The sequence below is a fragment of the Micropterus dolomieu genome, linkage group LG17 (genome assembly GCF_021292245.1).
Source record: "Micropterus dolomieu isolate WLL.071019.BEF.003 ecotype Adirondacks linkage group LG17, ASM2129224v1, whole genome shotgun sequence".
In the NCBI taxonomy this organism is placed as follows: domain Eukaryota; kingdom Metazoa; phylum Chordata; class Actinopteri; order Centrarchiformes; family Centrarchidae; genus Micropterus; species Micropterus dolomieu.
Genome location: NC_060166.1, coordinates 30,815,723 through 30,838,315, shown reverse-complemented (window position 1 = coordinate 30,838,315; position 22,593 = coordinate 30,815,723). Strand labels below are relative to the sequence as shown.

General features: G+C 38.5%; 1 protein-coding gene and 1 long non-coding RNA gene across 2 annotated transcripts in view; one reads left to right on the top strand and one right to left on the bottom strand.

The window, feature by feature from the left end:
- The window catches only part of LOC123985892, a 3,354-nt gene extending 2,431 nt beyond the window's left edge, over window positions 1–923 (bottom strand). Inside the window, exon 1 of the long non-coding RNA XR_006828770.1 lies at window positions 802–923. This is a non-coding gene — a long non-coding RNA (uncharacterized LOC123985892). The remainder of the gene's footprint in view (window positions 1–801) is intronic.
- cadm2b (cell adhesion molecule 2b) overlaps window positions 1–22,583 on the top strand; it is a 213,347-nt gene extending 190,764 nt beyond the window's left edge. Inside the window, exons 6-12 of the mRNA XM_046073852.1 lie at window positions 4,940–5,092; window positions 5,808–5,945; window positions 13,359–13,517; window positions 13,831–13,921; window positions 14,139–14,317; window positions 20,624–20,746; window positions 20,861–22,583. Of these exons, the coding sequence (XP_045929808.1) occupies window positions 4,940–5,092; window positions 5,808–5,945; window positions 13,359–13,517; window positions 13,831–13,921; window positions 14,139–14,317; window positions 20,624–20,746; window positions 20,861–20,979 (962 nt within the window). The 3' untranslated portion in view covers window positions 20,980–22,583. The remainder of the gene's footprint in view (window positions 1–4,939; window positions 5,093–5,807; window positions 5,946–13,358; window positions 13,518–13,830; window positions 13,922–14,138; window positions 14,318–20,623; window positions 20,747–20,860) is intronic.
- Window positions 22,584–22,593: the final 10 nt, after the last annotated feature.

Below are 22,593 nucleotides of genomic sequence, written 5' to 3'. Positions count from 1 at the left end.
AAGTGCAGCAGAAATTTTTTTGTAACCTTGGCCAGATCTGTGCCTTGCCACAATTCTGTCTCTGAGCTCTTCAGGCAGTTCCTTTGACCTCATGATTCTCATTTGCTCTGACATGCACTGTGAGCTGTAAGGTCTTATATAGACAGGTGTGTGGCTTTCCTAATCAAGTCCAATCAGTATAATCAAACACAGCTGGACTCAAATGAAGGTGTAGAACCATCTCAAGGATGATCAGAAGAAATAGACAGCACCTGAGTTAAATATGAGTGTCACGGCAAAGGGTCTGAATACTTATGAGCATGTGATATTTCAGTTTTTCTTTTTTAATAAATTTGCAAAAATTTCTACATTTCTGTTTTTTTCTGTCAAGATGGGGTGCTGAGTGTACATTACTGAGAAATAAAATGAACTTTTTAGATTTTTGGAAAATGGCTGCAATGAAACGAAGAGTGAAAAATTTAAAGGGGTCTGAATACTTTCCGTACCCACTGTAGAACAATGAAATGGAAATATGTTGAAAATGAAGTTTGAGACCTTCCTGAAAAATGTTTAGATCCTTTTACAGGGGTTAAGTCATTTTTATGTGTGTACTGTAATATCGCTCACAAATCCAGAAATGTGTAAAACTGCATTGAAAACCAACATAATTATGTAACCCCACTGGCACTTGTTTTAATAAAAAATTAATTTAGAGAGTTCATATGTAAAAATGGGACTCAAAAATCCCACAGTGTACAATCAAGCTTATGTCAGTGGGTTGAAAAATGGACAGACAAAAATATATTCAGTGTCATTATTCACCACTTGAAGAGACGTAGTGTAGCTGCTGTGAGAATTCCTCCTTTCTTTCCTTCCGTCCTTCAAGCACTGAAAATGAGCCCAATTTGAGTAGCATCTGCTCTGTGGGATCTCTGAGAGCGCAGGCAGTAACAATGGCCCTCTGGAACAAGGCCCTTTCCTTCTCTTAATTGCAGCCACATGTGTGGTGGGAAAGAGCCCCCTGCATGCACCACTAGCCCTGGAACATGTCCACAATCGCCCACACAGTCACTGAGTGCGCACAGCCAGTAGCAAACACACTCTAATTGCAAAGAGTGGAGCCCCTGGCTGGAGAGTAGGGGGGTGCGCCAGGACCCTGTGTTCTCGCTGAAGGACAGCTAGTGCTTTCACATTCCAGGACTGGTTCAAAGTGGTTACAGGCCATGCAGAAATGGCCAAATGGGGACACTCGGTATTGCAGATGTAACATATTTTGGCTGAACCCGAGAGCCATCGGCTTGTTTCCAAGACTAATGGATAGATGTAAAATGTCCTTTTCTATCTGGACTGTCAGGAGATACTTCATCATTTTGGATTAAAAACATTGGTTAACATCTGTCTGCTGCTCAGTGGAGTGTAGAAGTGAATGCCATGTAAAAAGTGTACTTCAGAGTTCCTCTGCTTCCAGTTTCATCTGGGGACAGAGCTAATGTAGCTACCAACTAGACTGGAAGCTATTCTATTACACATTAAAACATTGCACCATATTACAATAAGTCATTTTAACAGCTGTTTCTTCTAAAACCATTTTTGGAACAGTACATCCAGCTACTGTAACATTTAGCAAAATTGACCTAGGTTGTTAAAACTGAATCTAACAAACCTACATCTACAGTTGTCTTGGGAGATTTCAGACTGGTCTTCCACTGACATGGTTGTTCATGCAAAACTGTCAGGGAAACAAGACAAACATTACTTTGCATCAAAGGACCATACAACAGTATGCCTTGCCCTGGGGGGGAGCCGCGGTGTCAGTTTTACTGATTTGAGACAGCCTTGGTAAGGCCTCCATCACAGGAGATGTACTGCACATTAAGCTGCCATGCTGCAAGGCTGTAGCATACACAAGGTCAGGGTGCAGATTTATGCTTCCTCCTAAGCAGAATGAACAGCGCAGGAGCTATCTAGGGTTTGGGGGAAATGAACCTTTTCATCACATTGATTTCCTAAAGCACCTGGAAAAAAGCTTTGTCAGCCACTGGCATTTGGGTCTGATTGTGACGAATCTGACCACAATCTGGGCCTCTAGCCTGGATTGGAATCTAGTAGTATGGTTTTCCTGGCCATATGCTGTTTGAGTAATAGATAACACTTGTCTTTGGGTTATTCAAACCTTTGTACATCTCATTCTATCAATATGTCAGTGATTCACGTGCTGTGTAGTGCCAGTGGCTGTCTAACAAAAATGCATCAGTCAAGTCCATCTTTTATTTAACTGTTAGTTTTTTCTCAGCCACTACTTCAAAATATCTGAAACAGTATTTCAGCAACTGACAGTTAAATGTACTTGTATGTGTATGGATGGTAATGTGATATTGTTCCATAGATAGAAAACATGTAGCCTACTTGGTACTTTAAATGTCACTGGAAACTATCAGTGGTCTGGACTGTATTTGATCACTTTTTTGGTATTTAAAGTGACACTTTACGTGTTGAGAGAAACAGACATGTAAATGTAAAAGGTAATTTTAATTTCAGAGAACAGTCAGGTTGATTTCTTGGTAGTTGCAATGCATTGAAAGGCAATGCGTTTCAGCAAACACATTTAAAGAAAGTCCAAAGACATTTCTAGAACCACTCCTGCAGCATAATCCATTTCTTATCCAACCATATGCTGAGTGTTTTCTAAACAGTCATAATTTTAATGAAATATGGCTAAATACATTAACATTAAGCATCAAAGGTAGCAATGGTGCTAAATGGACAGCAGAAAAGTTCATCATGCTACAGTAGTTTGTGAAGTTTCCACGAGCATTTTGGTTATATAATTTCTTCTCCAAATAATCCTGTCCACATTAAATCTGTTGTAGCATAAAATCAAACTGATCAGTTGAGTAAACAGCAAATTTTTCACTTTTTACACCTACAGATTGTGGGCGGAATATTACTTTAACCAAAATATGTCTGTTTTCTCTTAACAAATCCCTCTTAAGAAACAGCCAGAACATTTATCAGCATCTCAAATGTGTCTGTGCTTTGAGGAACAGGGGTTAAGAAGAAGAAAAGTCTGAGTCTGTTTCTCCCTGTCTTTTCTCTGTGCATTGCAGAGATAGAGGGATATGGGTCAGGGGAAGTACAGTATGTCATCTTGTCCAAAGCTTTGATCCTCTAAGCCTGTACTTCCATATCTTCCTTAGTTCCTGTACGATGTTTGCTTAGACCCCATCACCTCTCCAATGCATCCATCCACCAAAGGGTTTGCTGTTTTCTACCAGAGCCTCTGGGCATTTTCATTCTCTGTAGTGAGGATGCTTAACTACAAAGAACATCAGGCAGCTTTGTTTCAGGATGCGGTTTGCTACAGTAAGACTATCAAATGTTTGGATTAAGCCCCATAGCACATAATATGCTGGCTCTCTGATGGCACAACTTGCTATTAAATTTTAATTCTGGCTTGAAGATTGTTTTTATTTACACTACTCTTTGTTCTTGGATAACAAAGAGTCACTAATAAGAAACTTCTTAGGGCCATCAAAATCTTTATGGCCAATCTTTATTTTTTTCTTTTTATTATGTGTCTGTGATTATAAGATAATGATCATCAAATGATATGGTGTAATTGAAGCTGAAGAACAGTGTGTTGATAATGACCTATGTCTGTGTTAATCTAATAATCATTTCAGCCAATCTATTTGAATTGCGTATCACATGTCTGTGCTGTATGTTTATCACTAATATCAAATAAATGGGACAGAACAGGTGAATAATGATTTTCATAGAGATGTCTTCTTTATCTGCTGCCATTTTACATTTGCCACATTAATTAAATCCAAATCAACACCTACTTCTACTGCGTTCTGCCAGATTTGCCCCATGTAGTACAATCCAATTGAATTCAAATTACTTCAGATGAAAGAGTGTCCAGGGAGAAAGCTGGCCAGGCCTTAAGGGAGTGGGGATTAAGAATGTGTAATTTATTCAATGAAGAGCACTTTCCTTCCTGCCCTCTGTGGTTGGTCGCTTGTGGGAGCAGGTGATTCTGAATTTGAAATTGTATAAGAGATGACAACTGCAAGATGACCTTTTTCAGCTTAGCTGTGTGGTTTTCCTAGCTTTATGAGGTTGTAGTCACAACTGAATGAGCAGTAGTGAAGGTGTGCGGTATATTAAGAACACACTGAAAGGTTTTATTTCAAGCTGTGTTCATCGTCATGACTATTCTATCATGAATCTTATTAGAAGTAGAGGTTTATTTGTGTGTAGCTGTAGCAGCTATTTTTAATTACTGATTAATTATTATTAATTAATTATTTAAATTAAAATTTAATTTTAACAACAGAAATGTGTTCAAAAATAATTAAATTAATATGATACAATATAATTTAATAAACACTATATTGAATTATTAGTCAGCCCAGAACTAATACACTATGTAATTTTTATTTTATTTTTTTCACAGTAACTGTAGGCTAAGTGGTTCTAAGCCAGTAAGGTTTTGGTATAAATGTTCAAAGTGAGAAATGTCACAGGCAGAGCCAGTTGCTAAAAGTGTTAAAGTGAGTGTAAATCAATACCTGGAATGTAAGTGATTACCTAAATAGATATTGTAATCTAGGACTATAAGCTTTTTCTGCTGTTACGCTTCAGTGCATCCCGCTAATGCGTTCTGTTTTCTCACTGACTGTGAATAAGACTGTCACCCCAGAATGCAAATGCAAAGAAAATGTTTCAAACCATTGGCCACAGTATGTGTTTGCAGCATTTGACAAATATTTGAAATAACTGAAAGCAGAGTGCATTCGCCCTTTTTCTGCTAAAGGTCATCTGAATTACAAAATGTACTTTTACAAGTGAATTGCCGTCTCTGAATTTAGTGTGAATTTGCTTATTAGTAAACCTTGTTTCTGTCATTTTTTTTCTGTGCGCTTTGTGATTATTTGTGTCATCCCTCCTTATACAGCTCTAAGGGACCACAGAATTGAGCTGGTGCGAGCTTCATGGCAGGAGCTCACCATCAGAATCGGTGACGTCAGCTTGTCAGACGAAGGCCAGTACACCTGCTCGCTCTTCACCATGCCTGTCAAGACCACCAAGGCCTTTCTCACTGTTCTGGGTGAGCATTTCTGTTTTGGCCCAGTCTCCACAGGGCAATTACTTGTGGCTAATTCTTCATGTTCTGACAGCATGAATACCTGGACATTTTGAATTATAGTCTGTTGTTTTTCTTCAGCATGAGCTGTAGGAAAATAACATTTCTGCATTACATTTTACCCTTGTCTGCTAGAATAAAGGATGCCAGTTAAGCTCGCAAGCTAGTAGTGTTATATTTAATTTTCTGCAATGCCACAAAAAGCTCAATGAGTGTCTCAACACCTATTTAAGACAGGTGTCCTTAAGGATATGCAGAAATCCCACACACACTCAACCCTTACTGACTAAATTTTTCAAACCTGCGTTTATTAACTGTATTTAATAAACCACACAAATTGTACATATTTAGTTTCCCAATTATTGGTAGTCACCATCTGCTTCATAGAATTCCTATTGTTTTGTTTTTTGTTGGCTGTTTCATTGTGATACTCCTACATTTTCTGTGTTGTTTCTTTTTGTCCTGCCTTAAAAAAAAATTAATATACAGCAAATGTAACACTTGATCTTGTCACTGAAAGAAGAAGGTGGCATGAATATCTGTAAATTATTGTCAGTCAGTAAATTGTGTTTTTTATTGTCATGGGAATACATCCTATACCACTTACTGGGTTATTACTCAGCTCATCATATCAATGTATTCAGTATGTTATTCATAATTATATTTCCATGCACAACAGGAGTGCCAGGACGACCAGAGATCACAGGATTCACCAAGCCTGCCATGGAGGGGGATGTAATCACCCTGACATGCACCACACTGGGCAGCAAACCAGCTGCCAACATCCGGTGGTTCCGAAATAACAAGGAGGTCCAAGGTAAGCATGTGGTGTGGATTTCACAGAGCATTGTATCTTCCCTTACCCTCTTGGAGACATCATTACTGTCAAGTCATTCAGCTGCTGCATTCTTTTGTGCTCATATTCATGCATTGTTCCGCTGGCCGCTGTTTAGCAGTTCCATGATTCTCCTGGCTCACAGCCAGCATTGCTGCTATCGTTGGAAGCTGTCCAAATGTTGCTGGACTGTGGCGGAGCAGTCCACATTTCACTACCCAACCAAGGTGAAGACGTATAGGAGTGCATCGTATTGATTCTAATTGTAAAGTGTACATCAACAACAAGCTCTGCACAGCATTCTGTTTTCACTGTTAGTGGTACTGATGCATGCAGCTGGTTGATTAATAGCACAATCACACAAACACAATCACAGAATACTAAAGGTGATTATCAAAAATGAAAAGGTCAGCTCTTGCTTGTTTTCAATTTATAATGAAATAGAATAGAGAAGTAGAAAATCTTCACATTTTAAAAGCTGAAACTAGCAAATGTTTGACTTTTTTTCCCCCCAGAATTTTGGCACTTCTTTTTCTGTTGATTGACTATCGACTCAGTGATAAATTGACAAATCATTTCGACACTGGTCAAGTATGCCATGGGGAATTAGAGGTAGGCTATCCCACCCCAAACTGTCTTAGAGAGGAACTGCCTCTTAAACTGTAAGCATGCAGTTGTGCTCATAATCTTGTGACAGGCTGTGTGCTTCATGTATTTGTTTACCTTAAAACGATCATTTTGAATGTATTCCATGCTTTGAAATTCTCTGCACTACTATTAGCGCTGTTTGCATGTGATGGCCTTCCTGTTCTTTCCGCAGAGTGCTTCTTTTTTGTTGCAGCAACAGTGATTTGATTAGTCAAACAAGTCAAGGAGGATACAAGAATGCACAATAATGCAAACTCAGAAAGGCAACGTAACTAGCTTCACTCAGACTGAAAAAAACAATGACAGAGACAATGCATTAGGCAGCAGATGGTGCAGGGTAATGTGTGCTGATCACACTAAACCAGCAGAAGTTTTCTGTGGTTTCACACTGTGTGTCTTACAAGCTTTCACTTTCTTGCATACCTCTTTCCAAACTGTCTGAAGCTCTCCACTTTGTATTTTTGTAGCTTTTATCACTATCTTATTTCTGCTTTTAAAAAGCACAAAACAGTCAAAAACATTAAGAAATAGGAATGGAATGTTTTTCCTCAATTTGATGGCAGAGGTAAGCTGTGTGGAGCTCTTTAATGTAATGGAGCCTGCTGTGGAGACTCAGTGTGACAGTAGCTCTTTATTGAAGATTTGCACCAGAGAGTTTTTTCTTGGTGGTTCTGTCTGTGTCTGCCCAACATGGCATGATGATTGATGGGAGAGGGGCTGGGATATGAAGTTTTCTTGTTGAAATGACATGCACGTAGATTCCTGAAAGGCCAGTGGAGCACTGGCACACAGCATATCCAGACTTGCTGTCCATCTCAAGAGGCACTGAGATAATCTATTATTTTTACTTGTGTGTTGAGATATGCTTCAAAATAAATCCTCAAAGCTCAAAATGTAATATGCTGAACATATATGGACATGTGCACATAAATCAAATGGCACAATATAAAGTAACAGAGTTCAAGGGGTGCCATAATTTTACTCATTACTCAACTTCCATCCTTTGTGGATAAAAATAAAAATGGTAATACCTTCCTCTCATTCCCAGATTAACAGGCATCACAAAGATGCATGAAAGAAAATTAAAACAAAAGAAAGATTCTCTACCTTTATATTTGATGTATGAAATGGCATTAATGTGTGATGTGTGAATTGCATATATCTAAAAAAAGACAAAACATCATGTGCCCCACATCTGCCCCAAACTGGTGTCTTAACAAATGTGCTTTTATTCATTTTACCTGTGTATGGTGGGTTTTATTACACCACTTGGGCAAATAGACCTGGTGTGATGCATCTCCAAGTCAAAAGAACAAAGCAGAGACTGGAGGGCTCAACTTAAAAACTTCATTTCCATGTCAAAGTGTCAAAGAGAAGGAATGTCAATCAGTGCTCCAAATCCAAGTCTTTTGTAGGTGCTGCTTTAAAGCTTTCTTTAGTGAGTATGTGCTGGGAGCAGCATGTTTTGCCATTGGTTCTTCTGCGGTAGATCATTGCCGCCAGTGTCTGCTGTCAGTCAAATCTATCCCCACTGGGGAACCAGTCTACAAAGCTCCAAGATGACAGTAGGTGTAATAGCAAAAACATGTCATATTTATTTCATGCTCTGATGATTTGTTTTTCAACAATTTATATTAGAAGCACACAGCATTACAAACCTCAAAATGCAACTGTCATCCAATGTCAAATAATTTGTTTGCAGTGTATAGAGCCATACAAATTACTTGTGTCGCTGAATGACAGCCAGGCTTCAAATTGTAATCTATTGAGGAAAAAAATCCACCCACTGTCAGTTTCTTCGCATACATAAAGTGGCCTATATATTCCTTTCACACTGACTCAAAGGTATCAAGACATTTGAATCTAGACAATAAATATATATATTATTGATATTATTTTGAATTTGGTGTTTTTAAACCTTGGGACCCTTTTCACATATTTTGGTGTTGAAATGACTAGTAGGTACAAAGGGGTTTGGAATCCGTGCAGTAGATTGCTTCAGCCGACAGTGGCTGCAACGTATTCCTTTGGGGCAATTACGTCCACAAAAATGCTTCTTTTCGCCAATGACAGGCTAAGACTGTTATACAAGGTGTCTAATAACATTATGTAAAGGATACCTGTGAGTGGCTCCTAGTGATGCCTATTGGAAGGGATCAATTCTTGATCTTAAATCTTGTGCGAGGCGTGTTGTTGCAGTAAACACCAGTGGAAATGAGAGAGAGAGGCTTGTTGTGTACATAGAGAAAATGCTAACAAGACTTTATTTCCTTACGCAACAAACACCTCTCTTCAACTCGGACTCACATTTCCACCATCATCTTCCTGCAACAACTCGCATCTCACGAGATTTTAGAGCGAGAATTTTCCTTGAGTGAGACTTCTTGTTAAAAACAAACACACTGGGAGTGACTCGTAGGGATCCTTTCCATGATGTTGTTTGGCATCTCATACAACAGTCTGAGCCTGTGGACGTAATTTTGATGGGCTCAATTGCCCCTAAGGAATACGTTGCAGCCACTGCAGCCGGTTCCTGGCTGCCATTTGAAGCCATCTACTGCATGGATTCCAAAACTTTTTGTACTAACTAGTCATTGCAACACAAAAATATGTGAAAATAGTGACCCGGTTTAAAAATACAGAAATGACCCATTAAATCTGTGTGCTTCTTCATTTTGAATTTGGGCTCCCATCCTGTTCTGTAAGATCAAGCAGAACAAAGATGAAAAATCACAAACTTTTGTTTTTAATTTCAACAATATTGCACCCTTACGTTACAGATGTATACTGTACATCTCTTTCTCTCTGCTGTTTGCTGATTGCTCACATCAACATATCGACTTTGTTGCAACTTCTAATTATCAAATGTGAACAGCGGCAAAAAGTTGCAACTTTCTCCAATCAGTTTAAAAACATGTTAAGAAGTGTTTACTACCAAAGAATCAAATTGGTCCAGCTGATTCATGTTTGCCTTACATGGTTCTCTAATCTGAAGACGTCTGATGATCACAGCGTTTTCTATACACAACATCTAATGTAGCGAAAAGCGGGGGCTGTGGTTAAGTATTTTCATATGCAAATCAGTGCATCATGTCATCAGACAACTTCTGGCCTTCATGTTGTATCTGGAATATGTTTGATGCTGTGTCACTGTACAAAACTGATAGCATGATATTATACTAACTTTGCTCTTATTCATTAAAGCAATTTCATTTATATTTATTCATTTAGCTGACGCTTTTATCCAAAGCGACTTACAATTGCTATACATAGCAGAGGTCGCATGCCTTTGGAGCAACTAGGGGTTAAGTGTCTTGCTCAGGGACACAATGGTGCATGGGTCACAGTGGGGGATTGGCATGTGTCTTATCCATTGCGCCATCTTCCCTAGTATGAAACATAACAAGATCTATACAAATGGAATGTATATGGATAGGGAATTTATTGTTCAGAAGGGTGTAGGTCTTATTTAATTGTTTTAATTAATTGAATAGCTTTAATTAACTCAACTATTTGCCTAAGTTAACTACCTGGGGAAATGGTACAGTATATGTCATAGTTTAGACACAATTGTAACAAAAACACTATTCTAACATTTATAATTTAACTGTTGCGTTGATTGAAACCATAACATAACAACATGAACAGCTACATAACTTGATAAATAACCACTTTAATTGTAGAATAATGGGCCTGAGGGCATTTTTTCTCCTCTAGCTGCAAGTGTGTGTGTTTTCATAGACATGAGATGCAGTATGGCATAGTGTTGACAGTGTTGACCAGAATGTGACATCATCTGTTTTCAGGATTGTGGTCTGTTTATTATTTGTCTGTTTGTCCTCTATGTCTGAGAGGATTACCTTCTTATACTTCCCTTCTTTAGATTGAATATTCTCATCCTCATCAAGGCCATGATACGAAATTATATCAAGTGACGCTTTCATAAGGGAGCTCATTATGGTGCTACAACAGGTATATGAGCATGAATGATATGTCCGTTGTATTGAGTACCTGTAGCCAACAGCAGCAGGAATGATCTATGTGTTGCTGCACATATTTGCGCACAGTTTAACCCTGACATTTTTTCCATTATGAGCCTATCATCTGTAACTCTTAACACACAATTCCCTGGCTTATAATGTTTTCTATAGTTCCTTTGTTTACCCACTCTCTGAGTTTTAAGATAGGGGGCCGAATTATTGAGGGATTTTACAAATGAGCCACATTATAGGAATATACCAGCATATGTTGTAGAACCTCAAAGTAATTTTGAGCTATTTTAGATGATGTACGCTCACTTCTCCTTAGTAGAATAAAATTTAGAAACCAATCATGTTTAAGGGCCTGGATATTATAGTGCGCTACCCTAGACCACATTGATTGAAACTGGTAGAAAATGAACTACATTTGCCATCTCACACAGGAACCCAACCACAAATTTGCCAGCAGAGCAGTTGTTAGGATGTCCCTTATGCCTCTTTAGCATCTAACTAACAAACACCAAAATACTAAATGTGCAAGAATGTTCATTAAGGAAACAAGTTTCTATGTAAAATTAAAGACCTTAACAACTGCTAAATTGCCTTATTTCTTGTGAATGAGTTTATATTTAAAAGGCTTTCAACAGCAAATTAATAGAGAAATTAGGTCACGGAATGAAAAAGAAAACATAACATTTCTCAGAACATTTTAGGCTGTAATTACTGGTCAGCAGGCAGTAGGTTGCAAACTGTGCTTCTTTTAATGCCAGAACCTCCTGCTCGGCACAGTTTGAAATAGTGTAAAAAGTGAATGCGCTATTACAGAATGCCTCTGATGCCTTCATGAAATAAACAAAGGCTCAAACTGTTATGCAGTTATGTCTTCAAAGCTGAAGACAACTTGACCCACAGAACATAAAACAATAATAATCTGAAGGGAAGCCAAAATTAAACCCTAATATCACTCTTATTAAACTATAATAGGCCTACACTTTGGAAAGCATTGTTAAAACAGATGCAGAGGTGGTGATTACAGGAGCACCCCCAGTTGCTTGAATGCAGATCTGCTTGCCTCTTGGAGTTCTGGTTCAAAGCAGGTGCACCTTGGCACATTCACATTCTTATGAAAGCTGCCGCATGCATGCTCTCTGGCGATGCTAGAAGCCGCCTTGAAACAAACTGACAGCTTCTCTATGGGAGCTCTGATGCTGCAGGCGACTTGATGAATTAGAGGAAAAGCTAGAGAGATTTGTGTTTGACGCACCAGAGGTACTTACTATACCCCCTTTGTACTTCAGGGCAAAATGCATGGCCTTTGACTCTCAAATGCAAGGCCTCTGACATTCCTGTTTACTCAAATGATATGAAATAAAAAATTAGGTCTCAAAAATAGTCATATTTGTGATGCATTAATCAATAAGAGCGCAATGTCCTGAAGGCCGATGAGGTTGGATGTGAAAGGGAATTTTTTGTTTCTTCTTCCTTCTTATGGAGTTATCATCTTCCTTGTCTTGCTATTATGCTATTATTACTTTTGTGTCATGCATACAAAAGACTTAATTAATATAAGTCAGACCCAGAATGAAGCACACACTTCAAAGATTGCTGAAAAAATAAAATGTCATATCTAGTAAAAGTACCAGCAGTGGAAGTAGTAGTAGTAGTAGTAGTAGAAGTAGTAGTAGTGGTAGTAGTTCCACTGAAAATTCCACTAAAAAATGAATACCCTTGCAGATGACAAAATCAAAGATAATCAGTGGAGTGGAACAAATGGGTCATATCAGGCCAAAATAGTAATGATATGGGGGATCTGCGTTTCATTGCAAAGGGTTTTAGTATTTAATAGACCGAGGGATTGAACAATTTGTGTGTGTGTGTGTGTGTGTGTGTGTGTGTGTGCGGGTGTGTATTGGCGAGTGAAGGAGTGGAGTGAGTACATACGAATGTATTGATTGACTCGGGTTTGCACTGGATGGCAGTAAGTCCAGGGAGAGTAGAGAGGTGGAGGGGGGAGGATGTAGTGCGGAGAAGATCTAAGGGGGTGAGTGAGGGTAGCAGCTCCAGTGAAAAGTCCTTCTGAGGCCGTCATCAAGTAATGCCTTTGTCCTTTTTTCCTTGTTCAGGCGCATTAGCCTTGTACAGCTGTTTCCAGAGAAAAGTGACGCTACCACACAAAGCATTGACAGGAGAGCAGCAGCAAACTACAAAGAAATGTTTCCAATTATAAGTTAAAAGGCATCTCTAAATGAAGACGACATCACAGTGCAGGGAAAAACAAACACAAATCAAGATCTGAAGCTGTGTAAAGGGTGAATGTTTGGTCATGAAACTAAGACAAAGGAGGGAAAGAAAGGAAAGGTGTGACTACAACTATGGAAATCCACTACGCACTGCCAGGGGAGTGTGTGCCTGTTTGTGTTGACTGGGATGTTTGAGAGATGGTCCTGGAGGAGCAAACACACCCAACCAACCGAGTCAACGCTCATACTGCTCTCCCCTCACTATTCACTCTTTGACTTGACTTTCAAAGGCCAAGGATTCTCTCCCTCAAAGGAGATTCAGAGAAAAACAACAACAGCAACACTGCAACTGTCTGTCAGAAAAGCAACATGTTGAAATAAAATTTGATGTTTCTCAGGTTCTCGTTAACATACAAGCTGATTTCTGCTCTGTTCTCTACATTTTTTTTCAAAAACACATTTGCTTGAAGGCCTTTCCCCAATAATTTTAATAATTTTTTTATTGTTCATTTACTGACTCTCTGCAGGCACTACAGAGGTCAATGCAACAGGAAAGTCGTTCACAGTGAGGAGTAGCCTTCAGTTCCAGGTGGACAGACGGGACAACGGCGTCGCTTACACCTGCAGTGTGGAGCATGTGTCTCTTTCCAACCCCTATATGACAACCGAGGTCCTGGAGGTCCACTGTGAGTGCAGTCATACACACAAAGCTGGATTAGGTGCAAGATTAGCATTGAGAAGAAAACAAGGAATGAGATTACATTTATGTCTGCAGGTTTAGCTTTGCATTTGCCCAGGATTAGTGTAGGATTAGTTTGCAGGTAAGGGATTAGTACCAAAGCAGAACAGGGATATGGGCTAAAGCTAAGAGCTGCCCACTGAGTTAAGAACTAACTACTGTTATACTTTTTCAGTGTTAGAGTTAAAACCTCCAACACAGTGTTAAAGTTAAAGCTTCTAACACAGAGTACTTTGGATTTTTTCATCTCTTCTTCACAGATGCTCCCCATCTGGAGATCACGCATTCACTGATTATTCCACAGGAAGGGCAATACTTCAAACTGGAGTGTGTTTCCATAGGCAACCCAATGTAAGTTAGCATTTATTTACAACTTCAATTTGGTGCATCAACTGGCATGAAAATAGAACAGAAATTAGACTTGAAATGTGATTCCTTTTGACTACAGAATGTTATTTTTCAAGACTATTTATTCAGTCTAATAATTATTTCTTTACATTTAGGGAATCATAAGCAGCAAGATAAAAAATTAAATATCATATATAATATTAAATAATTTCTTTCCCAGACCTGAACCAGTGCTTTGGTCTAAAGATGGAGGAGAGCTGCCAGACATCGAGCGTATGATTGTGGAAGGCAGGGAACTTACCATCACCACACTAAACAAAACAGACAATGGCACATACCGCTGCGAGGCCAGCAACCACCTGGGGACCAGCGGTGCTGAATATGTACTGTTTGTATATGGTGGGTACAGTAATGGCTAGTCTTGTTATGGATGATCAGTTTTTCTGTTGCTTCATATTTAAGGCTTTGCAGCACATTGTGTGCTAAATCAAAAATGGCTGGTGTTCTTTATAAAGATAATGACCCAAAGCCTGCATAGAGGGACGAAATTCAATTAAATGTGTACTTTTTGGCCTATTGTTAACTTAGCCACACTGTTCACCGCAGCACAGTTTGAGTAAAAATAACTGTTTAGCTGGAAAAAAAAACATTGCCCACTGTTGGTATATCTTCAACAAGGGTCCACAGAAGATCTCTTGACCAAAGCCCACTGTGACGGGTATCAGATGGTCTAGCTGTAAGCTAGCTAGCATAATTTACCACAGTGAAGCAGCAAAGCCCTCTCAATAAGTGAACTTTTGTCATCTAGCCAGCTAAAAGTTGGCTTTAACCAATCTCTGGTAAAATGGTATAAATCTCACTAAATGGAAAATAAATGTATCGACTAGAAACTATACTAGCCCTACAGGTAGAAAGTAGTTAACAATATCACAGATGAGAGCAAACAATTTACCAGTTATTCCGTTACTGAGGTCGGAGTTGTTGTTCACTAATGATGAGCACTGATAAAACGATGTTCATCACACTAACTGAGTGCCAAATAGCTAGGTAGTTGGTGAATAAGTACAAGAAGACTGTTACTTAAGTACTGTGAATCCATAACATGCATGGGTTTCCGTGGTAGCCCTTTAACCGTATGCACCACTATCGGCGTCATGGCCTCAATCAGTGGAAAATAAATCAATAACAAAACAATAGTAGTTGTTAGTAGTAGTAGTTACTACTAGAAACATAGGAAAAAAACCCTGACGTCGCTTTACAATTTGCCTCTTGTTCGCCCATTCACACTTTCATACCAATAGCTTCGGGTCACACCAATTAGGCTTCAGTGTCTTGCTCAAGAACACTTCGACATGTAAATCAAACCACCAACTCTGAGATTAATCCATGACATGCTCTACCTCTTAGAACCCATTTGTGAATGCAAATGGTTATCTGTGATGTGAAGTATGTGATTTGTAGTTAATGGGATAAAACTGGTAAAACCTTATGGTCCTTTAATGATTACATTGCATTGCATTTTGTACCAGGTGCAGGATTGGATAAAATATAGAATAACAGGTGGCTTCCAACATCTGACCACAAATGTGAAAATAAGGATAGTAAGTTTATTTTCAAGTGTTATTAAATATGTTTCATTTTGTGGATCAAATATAAAATCAAGGCTAACATCATTTTAGGACTAGCACTGAACTTAGCACTTCCAATTCACTTCCAAATCTTGCCTTGGCACTGTGTAGGATAACCCACTTTACCTCTGTAAACTGTGCTGTACATATCGCTACATAGGTTTAACTTTTGGACTCTTCCTATGAGGAAACAGGGGAAAAAAGTGTTAAGGATGCAGAATTTAGCTTCCGAGTACCGCCTGGAGGAGAGATAAGTTAATCCTGAGACAGTGGAGCGGCTGAGAGAATAAAGACAGCATGGTGCAGGAAACGGATCATTAAGGCCTATGCAGCACATTGTTTATAACGTTTGTCAAATACAGCCAAGTTAAAATACAAAAAAAAGGACAGAATATTAAAATTCAACATGGATTTATTTGTTTCCATTTTTGCCAATTAAACATTCCCACACGAGAGTTTGGTTTGTTTGGGAGCGACTTATCACAGCTCAGACGCTGGACTTATTCGAGCTCACAAGCAGTTATTGGATGCACAGTAGCTTCTTCGTTCGATTTTAAAGGCAAAGGCTTTTCCGGAGAGAAAGCCCTTCATTGGTAAAAAACGAAGGAAAAGGAGGATGTTCATTTGTTCTTTTTGCTTTTGTTATCTTAGTGTCTTCTTTCAGCATGCTGATTGAACAAGGGTGGGCAATAACGTCAGGCTACCCCATATCATCCTGTCATATCTGGGAGTCATGTGCTGGACCAAAGTTTCAATTTTCACATTTCACAGTCAGATTACATTTCAAATTAAAAAGAAACACTTTAATTTTGTTGAATTAACCTGGTTTGTTAGAGTTATACCAGGGAGCTGTTTGTCACTTTTTAGATTAACAGAGTAAAATAGCTAAACGTATAAGCCTTAGCAGCCCTCACACTAAATACAAAAGTCTTGGTTGCTAGGGAAGGATGAAAAATTGAGTCGAGCAGGTAAAAAATGTGTGAGACAAGCTCATTTCCACTGATGATGACAGTCATTCTTCAGAGCTACACCGTGTCTGGCTGAATACTTACCGGGTCTCTTCGGATCATCTCAGCCTCTAAGCCTAATTTGCTAATGACAGGAGAGCTGAGTAGCAATAAATGTCATTGCTCTGCCGCAATTCATCAATGTCTGGAATTATGGTCCTTAATACACCGTATTAAATAAAGCAGAGAAAAGGCATATATGATAATTACTCTGAGAGAGATGTAATAGAGATTGTAACAGATGCATCTGTTTGTGTAGCTGCAGCCCTGCTCCTCACCCTCTTACCCTTACATTTCACTCGTCTATTATACATTTCCACCTCAACAGCTGATGAGTCCTTTATGTATGATTCATCCTTTTTCTAGTGTTATTAGTGAAATAATTTACTCACTCTTAGCTTGAGTCATTTATGCAACTGTTCTATTTTATTATCTTTGCATTTCTTTTCATTATTTTGCCTGTATTCACTGAGGTAAAATGCCAGAATTAACCCACTGCACCAGCCACATGCAGTAATTGATTTGTGCTGTTTGATTTTCCTGTAAGTTTTTGCATGTTGAACTTGTTCCCCATGGAGAGATTTGTTTTTGCTCCCTGTTGTTCCTGTTTTCATTTAGCAGACGCCGTCACCTTAGTGCCTCCATCTACTACTCCTCTGTCTCCCTCTAGCCTCTATTCTTCCAATCTGCTAAAGCAACATTCCCGCATCAGGCATAGGTAGTCACAGTTGCGTTCGCAGGTACGCTCGTACCCCCCCATGGCCCCACCTCAATGCTCCATGCACTAACAAACAACACACTGAACACACAGTTGATGATTGATGATCTAACAACCAGGCTTTGAGCTAGAAAATAGCATTCTTTTACTGCATGATTTCAATACTCTATTTTTGCTTTGCTTTCTGCTTTATTTTTTATACACAGCAAAGTTACCTGACCAGCATTTTTATTACTGTTTCTGATTAGTATTATTATTGCTAACTTACAATATGCATACATTTTAAGAGTAAGTGATAGTTACTGTTTGTAAAGCATTTCACAGAGCAGAAAATCTTTGCAAAAGCAGAAAATAAAACTCATGAGTTCATACTCTTTTGTTCTTAGGCTGAATGGTATCTACCATTACAACCAAACAATAATGACACATGCACTTACCTTTGAATAATGTTTACCAAAATGTAATGTTTGTGTATGACTTTGTTCTATTGAGCCACAAGAGCACTCTGCTGGTATCCATTTACATGGTTGCCAGCAGTCAAAAGACTGTGATGAAGAAAACGCAACAGTCACTTAGATTTGGGATATACTTCACTTTGATGGTCAACCCAAGTCGACCTGTGGAGTTTTTCTGTAAATAAACAAAAGTTATGTTTATATTCACTGTTTCTCACCAAAATGCATTATATGTATCCTTGAGGTACAAACGTGTTGCAATGCATTTTCTTCGTCATAAATTATTTGCAAAGATTTTTTGGTTTAATATTTTAAATTGTGCATTGTTTACCAGCTTGCAGTTGTCCTTTGGAAATGCAACTGTCAATCAGTGGAATAGCTTGAAATTGGCGGCAGGAATGTGTATTGCAGCATTTAAGTCCCCTGTGCACATTCACAATAAAAACCCACTCATAAAAACATTGCTTCATAGTACTACTAGTGGTTAAAAGAAAAAAAAATGCCACAGGGTACCTTTTAAACAGTAAGCTCTTGGCCTCTCATAATGAAGCAAAGGAAAACATTTCGATAAAGGCTACAACTTTGCCATTTGACTGCATTTTTATTACTTACTTATACATCATAGAGCTTTACTATCCCAATAAGATCTATGCTTCCACCCCAAAACAATGGCGATGAATGGAATTTTCATTTGTCATGTTTAAAGCATTAAATTAAGATTGTAACATGTTACAAATTATTAGACAGATTTCTTTCAACAAGCGCAAATACCAAAACTATCTGTATGGCTATACCACTAGTGGTAAGTGAAAAAATATGTTTATTTTTTTGGTCAACTGACCCATCTTTATTAAGGATGTACACTGTCAATTACACACCACAAATCTTAGTATGTACACCTTTATTCTTCATCTTGTAATTGTTGATGTATCTTGTGCTGCTCTCCTTGTGACTGTTTCTAGTTACTCCAGTTAAGCATGCGTTTGGCTCTGACGGCAAGCTTCGCTTTCAGTCACTTCTGCACGCTGTCAAAGTAAAAACTCAGAAAAACAGACCATGCTAATTTCTCATATTTCCTTTGAACTTTGTGGTCACCTTTTTATCATGGTGTTGTTCCCCTCGTCTTCCCTTACTGCTGTCACTGTCTGCAACCATGGCAACAGCCAAAGACTTTCCAGGGCCTACAACAGGTAAATATCCCATTAGATGATCATTGCTAGCCAGATTTACAGTGTGTGATGCTGGATCTGGATCTGGGTCAGGACACATCACGACCTCCACACAGCATGAGCCAAACCATCACCATGCATGGATGCTCACTCTGCTGACACCAGCTGCTTTCTCTCCAGCCATGTCACAGGCTGCATAAGTTATCACACAATATGTTTCTGGTTTGGTTTGTCTTTGCACAATGAAATAGATGGCTCTATCTCAGTGGAGCTGGGCTAGAGATTGTATCTGTGCCGGTGTGTAAATATTTGATTTCAGATCATGTGATTACAGCAGAAATGGAAGGGAAAGTCCAAAGGTATTCTTGGGAACTATTTATATTTATTTATATTTTTTTAGGTACGTTCTTGTTGTAATCTGTGCATTGCATGTGGTTGCATCAAATTAGTTTGATATGCAATTTATATGTGAGAGATATACAGGACCGACACAAGGTGTCCCTGTGTGGCGCTGAAATGTCTGTTGTTTTCCTTGTGTGTAGAGTTTAAGGATTGATGTTAATTGTTGCCTCTGTGTATTTTGTTACAGGATTGACATAAGAATAATCTGTGTATTTACATGTGACTCAAAGCTCAAATATTTGGTTGGACAAGTATAAATACTCACACCTCAAGGTGAACGAATAAGTAGCAAGTTCTGTTAAGATGACAAGTTCAGCTGCAGTGTGAGCAAGAGCAATTCATCTTGTTTCATTCCTGTGAGCAGTGTGCACCGGCCAAGTATGATATGAAAATTGCTTATGCCCCTTGTTGACAGTGGAATCACCTGTACAGATCATTATATCCATCGATATCCAACCAAAACTGAGCTAATTATTGTGTCAAAGTCTGAAGCACCGGCTTGTGGGGCCCTGATAAAACAATTGTGGTGGTTCGATTCTGCATGGAGTTAAATAAACTGCATGTTTCACAACTTCATCTTTGTTTATTTTGAACGTCCCACACTTTGGGTTGCTGAAAATGAGGGTTGCATTCCGTTAGCAGAGGAGTATAATGAGGTTTGTAGGAACATTCCCGCCGTCATTTCCCAGGGTCACTTTGCAAAACTGAGCACAAGCCATAGCCATTCATCAGCTTGAGATAATGAGAGCACACAAGGTGCACAGTAAAGACACATCCACTTACAGTTTATTACAGCAGAGACAAAGGCATGCTCCTGCCTTGCAAACCTTCAGCTCGCTCTCTGCCCGGAGGACGCTTCATATTAAATAAAACTTATTTTTAAAACCTGATCCTCAGCAGCAGCTGCTGTGGCAGCAGGCATAGTGAAAGCAAAAAAGACAGAATGTGTTAAGGCTTTGGCAAAAAAACCTAAAACATCACTCAGAGCTAGACTTCAGTTTTCTTGCGGCACGTTGCTGCTAATGCACATTTTTGAATACTGCAGAGATTTGTGGTATTTCCTATGATAGCTTATTTTATACCTCAATTCAAACACTTCAAAGCAGCAATGTCATGTTTCTCTAAATATGACAGAAGCTCATTTGGGACTGTTGTGCTTTGTTCGCGTGTTAAAGCTTCATCTGGATTTTTTCAGGACCATTGCAGGATTACATTTTAATAAATCTCAACAGCTGCATTAGACAGCAGCGAAACATCTTGCTGGTGTTATTTTGTCTCTCCACTTTGCCCTCCATTCCCTCCATCTCTGTCTCTGTTTTGTTTCAGATCCTAATGCTTTAGGACAACATGGACCTGACCACGCTTTAATCGGCGGTGTTGTTGCAGTCGTGGTCTTCATCACCTTATGTCTGATAATAGTCCTTGGACGATATCTGGCCAGACATAAAGGTAAAATAGGTCAATTGAGCTCCCTTTAATGACAAGTTCCTTGCTTGGCGTAAATGTATATGTCCAGTGCGATTCAGCAGGTGGATAACTCGCTGTGGCTCTGTATGTCTACAGGGACGTATCTAACACACGAGGCCAAAGGAGCAGAGGATGCCCCCGACGCAGACACAGCCATCATCAATGCTGAGGGAAACCATGTGCATGCAGAAGAAAAGAAAGAGTACTTCATTTAGACTTCTGTTACTCTTTTCCTTCATTTAATGACAACTTTTGACAGCGGACATGCAATTTTAAGCTGCCTCAGCGTCGATTTGTTTTACTTTACTTATTATTCTTTTGTCTTCTCCAGACAACTCATGCTTGGATATGTTTGTTTTCAAAGCTGTTGGATAATTTCCATTTAAGTTTTACGGTGCCTAAATGCTGTACATTATTCCGCATTTCTTTAATGGCTTGCATTCGCTTATTTCTCTACTCTCTTAATTGACCTATTACCTGTTTTTGCTGATTTTGTTTTGTTTTTTTTATTCAGAAGCAACCAGATATGTGCTTAAACTCAAGTAAGATTCAAGTCTTAGCTTTTCAAACTGTTTTGCTTTAAGAACAGAATATGTTAAATACATCAATTCATCATATATCAGAAGAATCTTTTTAGGGATTTGGATGTTGCCTAGAATTTTCCCCACCACAGCCATACTGAATAAATTCAAAAAATCGTAAAATAGACCAAACACTTTGACAAAACAAAACACAGAAGCACAATCTATGTGATTGTGTCTAGATGAAGTCACCTCCCTCGTAGGACTGTCTGTATATTTCTGCATTGATTTATTTTGAGTTTTCACTCATGTTGCTGATTTGTACCGACAGAGAACAAGTTAGAAAATTAAAGCACAAAGTCTGAGGACTAACACAGAGGGAAAACACATCAACTGTTTCTTGTCTCAGGATTCAATATGAGTCTAGATGGAGAGATGGTGTCAGACACATGATGAAGATTTCAGTATACTCGCAGATATCATAATGGATGAGGAACTTTAATTTTGGTTGGCAATTTGATGTAAGATCCAAACTGAATGCGTGGAACCTTGTGGGGGTTCATTATTTATGTTGAATTTTATTGAAAAACTATGCTCAATGTGTGGATATTGCTGTAAAATACTTTGCTAACGTGAATATTGGTGAACAATATTGTTGAATCTTGGGATCCCTGACACATTACAATTTGTATATTAGCATATACAGTATTTAAAGTATTCCACAAGTCTTACTTCTTTCCCATTAATCATTTAACAAGAGGTTGTTTTGCCAGATGAAATGTAAATAATGTGTAAGTAATCAATTTTACTAAAAGATAAAACTGGTTAACGCTGGTTATAGCTTTTAATTTCAGGTTTTATCAGTTCCCGTCATTTTGATGAGATTGTTTTCACACTTTTGAGATTTTTTCCAAACAGGGATTCTAATGAATTGCTTAAAATGTAAAACAAAACAAAAAAACAAACAAAAAAATTCTGGTCAAAATATATGTATTTATTATTATGATTGATTGACATTTATTATATAATAGTATATTGATTGATATTATTGCTGTTATTACTAAAGTAGTTGTCTGACATTAACTTTTCCATTTTTTAATTCTGTAACTTACCATAAAAACAATACAAGGATCACCGTTATGGCCTTTGAGTTTGCTGCAAACAGTACTAATGACATGTTGAGGCATTGGTGAATCAGACATCCCCTCACTGTATATAGTCACTGTATCAAAGACATTGAACCACATTGCCAATGCTCATACATGTTATTTTGTTAGTTCAATAAGATGCTATAAATAACTCATTTTG